The sequence below is a fragment of the Epinephelus moara genome, chromosome 6 (genome assembly GCF_006386435.1).
Source record: "Epinephelus moara isolate mb chromosome 6, YSFRI_EMoa_1.0, whole genome shotgun sequence".
Taxonomy (NCBI): Eukaryota; Metazoa; Chordata; class Actinopteri; order Perciformes; family Serranidae; genus Epinephelus; species Epinephelus moara.
The window spans coordinates 13061763-13069061 of record NC_065511.1 but is presented as its reverse complement, the minus strand read 5'-3'; the positions used below and the strand labels follow the sequence as shown (position 1 = coordinate 13069061).

General features: G+C 44.1%; 1 protein-coding gene across 6 annotated transcripts in view; it reads right to left on the bottom strand.

The window, feature by feature from the left end:
* The window catches only part of LOC126392072 (plectin-like), a 161105-nt gene that overhangs the window by 135965 nt on the left and 17841 nt on the right, over positions 1 to 7299 (bottom strand). For 2 of the 6 annotated variants that reach the window (XM_050047213.1, XM_050047216.1), the window contains exon 1: positions 6969 to 7199. The exons of the other annotated variants lie outside the window; for them this stretch is intronic. In XM_050047213.1, coding sequence (XP_049903170.1) covers positions 6969 to 7059 — 91 coding nt within the window. In that variant the 5' untranslated portion in view covers positions 7060 to 7199. Of the gene's footprint in view, positions 1 to 6968; positions 7200 to 7299 lie in introns of those variants that run through there. 6 annotated transcript variants of the gene reach the window in all.

Genomic DNA, 7299 nt, shown 5'->3' with positions numbered 1-7299 from the left:
TCTTCCCACTTTAACCTGAATAACAAACTGGAGCTAGCTGGGAGCGGCTAGTGGAGCGTTAGCTGCAACATGACTGGAGGGAAGCACAGCCAGTTAGCCTCCGCTAGTCTCTGAGCTAGCCCCAGCTCTCCATTAGAATCCAACCGGAGCACCGATCCCTGGTTTGTTATTCAGGTTAAAGTGGGAAGAAGCAGCAGGTTTATCGGGCAGCTGAGTGAAGTGGAGCCTGCGAAGGAAGCACCGGGACCGTCTGGATGTAATAGTCCGTGGAGGTGCTGCGGTGCTCGGCTGCACAGATAGGAAACCCCTCGGCTGTCAGGATGTACCACTCTCTCACTCCGCTCTCTCTCATGCAGGTGCAGAACGTACGTGCCACTTGGCCATCGGATGTAGTCCGTGTAGTGTGTTCAAATGCAACTGACACAGGGCGACGTGAGGCGACATAGACGACGCAAGAGTTGGCTTTCGTCGCCGCTAGTTCTTTAATGTCGGTTTGGTGTGTCCGCACCTTCAAACAAACCTTGGACCTCGTGTTTGAACCAGCTGGGAACCACTGCTTTACACCACTTCAGCTGAGACAAATATTTGGGACTGGGTGACATTAAAGTTAGCTGAAAGCCCAATGTGTCTCATACAGATGCTAAAGGGTGCCTTTGGCGTCAATATCACACACAGTGGGGCGTGACAAAGCCTTGGTATTTGACGGCCTGGGGAAAAAATAAAGGCTGAGATGACTCGCCTTCTTCCACATTTTCTTGTTGTTAATGCCCTGCTGTTATTACAATCAGTCTCTCTGCCATTTAAGGAAAGGAATTCTGCCAAATGTAAGAAAATCAGTGAATGTACTGAAAGCTCATGTGTAACTCTAGGGCAAGGGAGGGAGAGCAATGTGTGTTTGATATCATATTGAAAGAGAAACTGGATTTTAAAAGATCCATTTTTGAACCACAACATCTCTTTTTGACAGTAGGAAGTCAAAATATCTTGGCATCACACAACAACTTGAGTGCATTCATCTCTACTTGTAGCAGGTTAAGTGTTTTTCTCAAGGGTGCTCCCCAATTCTTTGACCTGTCTATTAACACTTCTCAACCTGTGGCAGGCTGCCAACATAAGACTAAAATACAAGGGAAAAGACAGCAAAAGAAAAGATCCACAAGTATTAGATAAGTGTCACTGCTCAGGAACCAAACACAACTTTTCAAATTGATATCATTTTTCATGGAGACAGGAAATGAAAAGACCTGACTGGCAGGTTCCGACCAGTCTCAAGTGTATGATGGGAAAACCCAACCTGCAGGCGACTCACACACTCAGCAGCTTTAAACACATACACACACCCGACACCAGGTTTTTAAATATACATTACTTACACACATGCATGCTCAGTTGCCTCTCGGCTTTTTAAAGACTTCACTCATTCACAAATCTGTGTGATGAATCGCTTCCCACACCACTTCTCACCTCACACAATGACACATACTGTAAATACAATGCAGTCATAAAGATAGCTAAGCTTTGTGTCTGTTTTGGGCTGAAAGGTTTAGTGATGATAGAGGCCTTCAAAATCATTAATCAATTATGTTGCGAAAATAAAGATCACTCATCATGGTTACTATTCTCGTCAGACAGTGGACTGCAGTTTATTTTGTGCACATCAAAGCTAGACTTCGCTTAATAATTCACAAATGTTTGATTTTTTTTCAGCCAAGAAGAAACTGGAATTTCAATTACCCTTAGCGGACAATCAAGCTAGCCAAAAATAACCATTTAATTGGCCGGCTGAACATGGCCACGGCTATATTTAGGGGTTATTTTAAGCCTTGTGGGGCATAGGACGGGGCCTTGCAGGACACACAGCGGGGAGAAATATGGATTCCAGCCGCGGCTGTGCACCCTCAGCAGTCCACCCTACATGATCAGGGCAATCCCCCACTCAGGCCGCCCAGCAACATCAGCTGCTAGCACAAACTGCATTAGAGGACAGTGGGAAGACAGCCAGGCCTTTACCGTCCAGCCGGCTACAATTCAGAGCAGGCAATGAGACAGCAGTGAGTAACATTAGAAAGAGCAGCCTGACTGATTGACTTTAATTGTATTTAACTCATTTGGAAAAATATTAAACCCATTTATCACATCTAGCCTGATATTTATGCTAAAGTTGTTGCAGTTTTTTAAGTCATAAAATTGCTATATCAAATATCTTACTATTAAGACATTATTATCTTACCACTGTAACCTGTAGACATTAATATAGTATGATTAACAAATGAGACTGGTGTTTTTTTATTTGTTTTTTTACGATGTCTGCTGTCAGATGAGACATTTCTACCACAAACCTAGCTAAAGCCTTCAGAGCTGAGCAAGACTAATAATTTACGTAGTGGTTCCCAACTGGTCCAGCCACGAGGTCCAGATCTCTCCTTAGTCATTAGTTCAAGGTCCACGCAGTTTAATACATTCAGCGTCATACCTCTGTTTGGACATGTCGTTGAACAAGTTTGCTGTCTCTGTCAAGTAGCTGTCAGTTAGTCACTCTCTCTCCAGCTGGAAATGGCACTTCAAAATAAAAACTTCTGTGCCAGAAATTCACTGTACTTAAAATTAAAGTGTTTTTTACAAACTTGACCTGTTTGTGAGTCTCTTACGGTCCATTCAGAATGGATCCGCTACCCACTTTTGGAACCCGACCAACCAGGTGGGAACCACTGATCTACAGTGTGCTAGGCTAGCTAAGCCATGCTAGCAGGTTAAGTGAGGCTGTACTGTGCACAGAAGTACTTTGAGGTCAATGCCACATTAGCATTGCTAGAGTAACATGCTCTCAATGACAGTGCTAACATGCTGAAGTTTAGTATAATGTTGACCATGTTCATCATTTTAGTTTAATGTCTTAGCATGCTAACATTTGCTAATTAGCACTAATCACAAAGTACAGCTGAGGCTGATGGGAAGTTCTTGGTGATAAAAAATAATTAAGTATTGGACAAATCCAAATTTTGACCTGATGATGGCACTTGAAGAAAAGTCAGGGGATCACCAACAGGAATGTCTGTACAAAACTTCTGGGCATCCATCCAATAGTTGTCGAGACATTTCACTCTAAACAACAAATTTCAACCTCATGGTGGTACTAGAAGAAAAGTCCAGGGATCATCAAGGTCGTGGCAATCCATCCAGTAGTTTTTCAGATATTTCAGTGCAGACTAATCTGGTGGAACAACCAACCAACCGACCGACATTAGTTGGGGATCCATCCAGCTCAAATTTAAACAGCATTTTCATTAAAACTGCCTAAGAAAATGTGAATACATGCGCTTTTCCATCCACAACAGTTATGCAAATATTGGCAGTTGGTTCATCGATTCTCCAGGCACACTAATTCTACAGGCAAATGCCACTGCAAAAGAAGAGGGTGTAACGAGGTGACGCAGTTAAAAGACCACCAGTCAAACCTCAAATGAAGGAAAACAATGGATTTATAATAACAGAGATTACACTGGACAAATAGAGTTTTGAACAAATTGAGCAAAGCGTCAGTTCAGGCAGGACAAGATGTCAAGCTCAGCTCACATCCCAGGTACACCAGCTGATCTCAAACAGCCCAATCAACTGATGGATAAGGTGACTGATGGAAGGGAGCCAGCTGACAGATCGCATGATTCCTTTCTATGCAACCAATTGGCGAATCTCATTCAGAGAGCCCTATTTAAACTGTTCTGGCCTGCCTACTGTTGCTGCTTCCTCTGTAAGACACTTTGCAACCTGCTTCCGCCCCAGCTCCTCCTTTTCATTTTGTGTCTCATTTATCAATGTCATCTCTGTTTGTCATTAATGCTGGCTCTGTTCTGTTCACGGGGAGGTTTGTTCTTTCTGTCTCAGCCTTTCCTTGTTTGCACGTGGAGGGACGGAGAGGTGTGGTCTTTCTGCCCAAAGGCTTTCCACGCAGGCGCATGGAAGGGCGGAGAGGTGTGCTCTTTCTGCCTAAAGGCTTTGCATGTAGGCGCATGGAAAAGGCTTCCAGTGTAGGCCTGAGGAAAGGCAGAGAGGCTCCAAAACAGAGCATTTCCACCAAATATAATGCTGCAAATGGAAATAAAGTTTTCTTTGACTAAAGTGTTCCTGACAAAACTAAGTATGTTAAAAGCCTTCAGAGATGTTAAAAACAGAGCTCGAGGTGGCCTATGCAATGACGGTACATCATGACTGTGCGTCATTATTTATTCACTGAATCTGTCTCTGTTGCACTTGGTCGAAATTGCCTATAATCAATAGACCAACTTTTCTACCTCTCAGAAGCATAAATCTTCTTAGCGATATTTAAGGATTTTCGCAAATTGAAAATGAAAATTGAAAAGCCATGCTGCTACCATGTCTAAAAACTGAAACAAAAAACACTGTTATCTATTGTTATTGTTTCAATGAAACAAAGAGATGGAAACACACAATGACATCACAGAGGAACCAATGGCACTGAACGGAAATATAGATAAACCAATAATGCCAATGGGAGGACAGTCACTTTCCCTGCACGTTAGAATAGGCTGACAGCACCCTGATAGGCAAACGTCCACACCTGGAAGTCCTGTGCTGTATCTACAAGGCATCAGTGATTACATAGGCAAATGATTTCTTTGCATGGCATCACATTGAAGATACTGGGCCAGCTTTCTAAAGTCCAGTAAAGGTTTTACATAATATCAGCCTGTAGCTGTAGCCTGTCGAGTGGCTGTAGCCATCTGTAGGCATCAACGTAAGTGTTCATTATAAAATCAATTGCTGCGGTCCTCACACTGCAAGGAATATTCTGAGCCAGTATGTAGGACATGTTTCTTCAACAAATCTCTTGTTGGTTAAAATAATGAACTGATCGGCCTCAGTCTGTCTTTGCTTCAGGATAAAACCAGGGCAGTGTACGGAGAATATGGACAAGGACAAGTATTTAGGACAGTGTGGTTACATTCTGCAAGGCTAAACATGAGTGCCTTGAGAATGTTACGAACTAAATACTTTCCATTATGAAGCATCAGTAGATATATTAACATACACACAACCTATATAAGCACGCTGCATGCATCAATTACGTGCACTGAGTCCTGTGAGAACAAGGATAATGGGTTTACAGGTCTTCCTACTGTGTTCCATGTTTATAGAAATGAAGCTGATTTAGAGGGATTCTGCAGTATCAACCGGTGTTTTTAAAAATGAAAGAGAGACAAAGTCAAAGACAGCTCTCTGATTGGCTGTGTCATCAGTGTGCCTTAATAAGGAGAGCAGAACCTCAGTGGAGCACAGTCGCTGTCGAGGAAGGAACACAGAAGCACGTCTGGAATATAAACACCTGCCACAGAGCCAGCTCCTGCTTCCCATTACCTCCTGGTACAGAAACAGCACTACAAACACAGAGATCTGAAACACACTCAGAGACAGGACCATGCAAGCTTCTGACAAATGCAATCTGATGTTTTATCACTGAATAATTTGATCACATTTACTACATGCGCGGTTGCTAATACCTCTAGACATGTTGGAAGTCAGTTTCTTGTCGGTCTTCCACTCTTTCAACAATATGACTGCCAAAAGCCTTAAAACCTTTAGCAATATTTGCGCTTGATAACAGCAACTTCCTCCTGCTTTATGTCACAGGGCAATCTACCCTTTGTCCTTTGAGTTTACTATGAAATCCAACCCAGTGACACACAATGCAAAGTTCAGTAGAGGCTGCCTTTTGGCAATAGCGCTGTTTGTTTACAGTAATAAAACCGACATCTAAAATCGATGTACTCATGATCTACTGATGTTCAACCCTTTGCAGCATTTATTTTAAAAAAAAAAGAAAGAAAAGAGAGAGAGAGATGTCCACACAAATAGACCTGCTGAGGAAGACAAACATGCAAACATGCTGATACACAGAAAAAAGCGACAGTGATTCAGCACAAGCCCAGTTGGATTTTCACAACAAGAGCAGGGGGAAAAAAACTGGGGCAATATTTATAGAGGAGCTCTCCCTCTTCCTGATGATCTGTTGGAACGGAACGGATGAAACATGCAGGAGGGAAAACATCTAACGGGGGTAAAAGTGAGAGAATATTAACACATGAGGTACGGACATGAAATGAAGCCTACACAAAACTTTGAAATGAAAGCACCTGGGGGATGCTGCTGGCAAAGTGAAAGGCGTAACTGGGTAAAGAGAGAGATGTGTTGTGGATAAATTGGCTCTGCTGCGGATGTGGATTTTGTTTCACCTGTCAGAACTCCGTCCTTTACATCGCCATCTTTCTCTGATTAATTCCCGCACCGTATGAAGATTTCCAAAAAAAGTAAAGTATGTCAGATAATCCAGCGAAGGCATGCTGAGCTGCACACTTGAGCAGATAAAGGGATAAAGGGATAAAACGAGATGAATATTTGAGAAGAAAAGCACGAGCTCCCTGCTCTGTATTAATGAATTTCTCTATTGCTCAGCAGCACCTGTTAACGTCCTGTGTTGTGACTGGATCCAGGATAACAATCAGCAGAGCACTCGGACTTAAACTAAACCCCTCTCTTAGTCTCATCGAGGTCAGAGGTCAGCCGAGCGGGGTTTGTTGCTACGGTCACATATCAAAGTGAAGCACTCCTGTAAATCCAGCCGGACTCTCGTGGCAGAGAGGCAGCGTGGAAGAGTGACAGCCAGCATGTGCCCCAATCAATAAAACACTCAGCAGTCAGAGATGCAGCGTGCACGGCTGCTGTTCGTTTCCACACCCCCACACACACACACACACAGAAGCCGGTATGATCAAAGGCACGTCAAGGTGCATATTCAAACAGTCATGTGCTTGCACCTGGGCAGAGTCAATAACACCATAAATAGACAAATGAATGAAGCCCTCCCTCTATAAACATGCAAAGACACCTCATCCATCATCATATGTAGTCGTGCTGTAGCTGTCAGCGCTGTAATGTGAGTGTAGACTTCCCACCTTTATACTTCTCTCTGACGTTTTCATAAGCCTGGATGAAGTCCTGCTCCTCGGCGTTCGGAGGCAGGTAGGCGGGTTCGTACATGGCCATGCTGGCTGGCACCCTCTTCTTCTCCTCCTCCTCCTCTTCTCGGCTTCTTCCTCTTCCTTTTAGGTCAGCTCTCTGTCTCTGTGCGTCTGGATGTGTGTGAGGCAGCCTGCCTGTGCTGTCCTCTGTCTGCTCCCTCAGCTGTGTGTGAACCCGCCACAGCTCCCAACTTCATTCCAAAGCCCGACGTCCCCCCCCCCCCCCCCCCCCCCCCCCCCCCCCCCCCCCCCCCCCCCCCCCCCC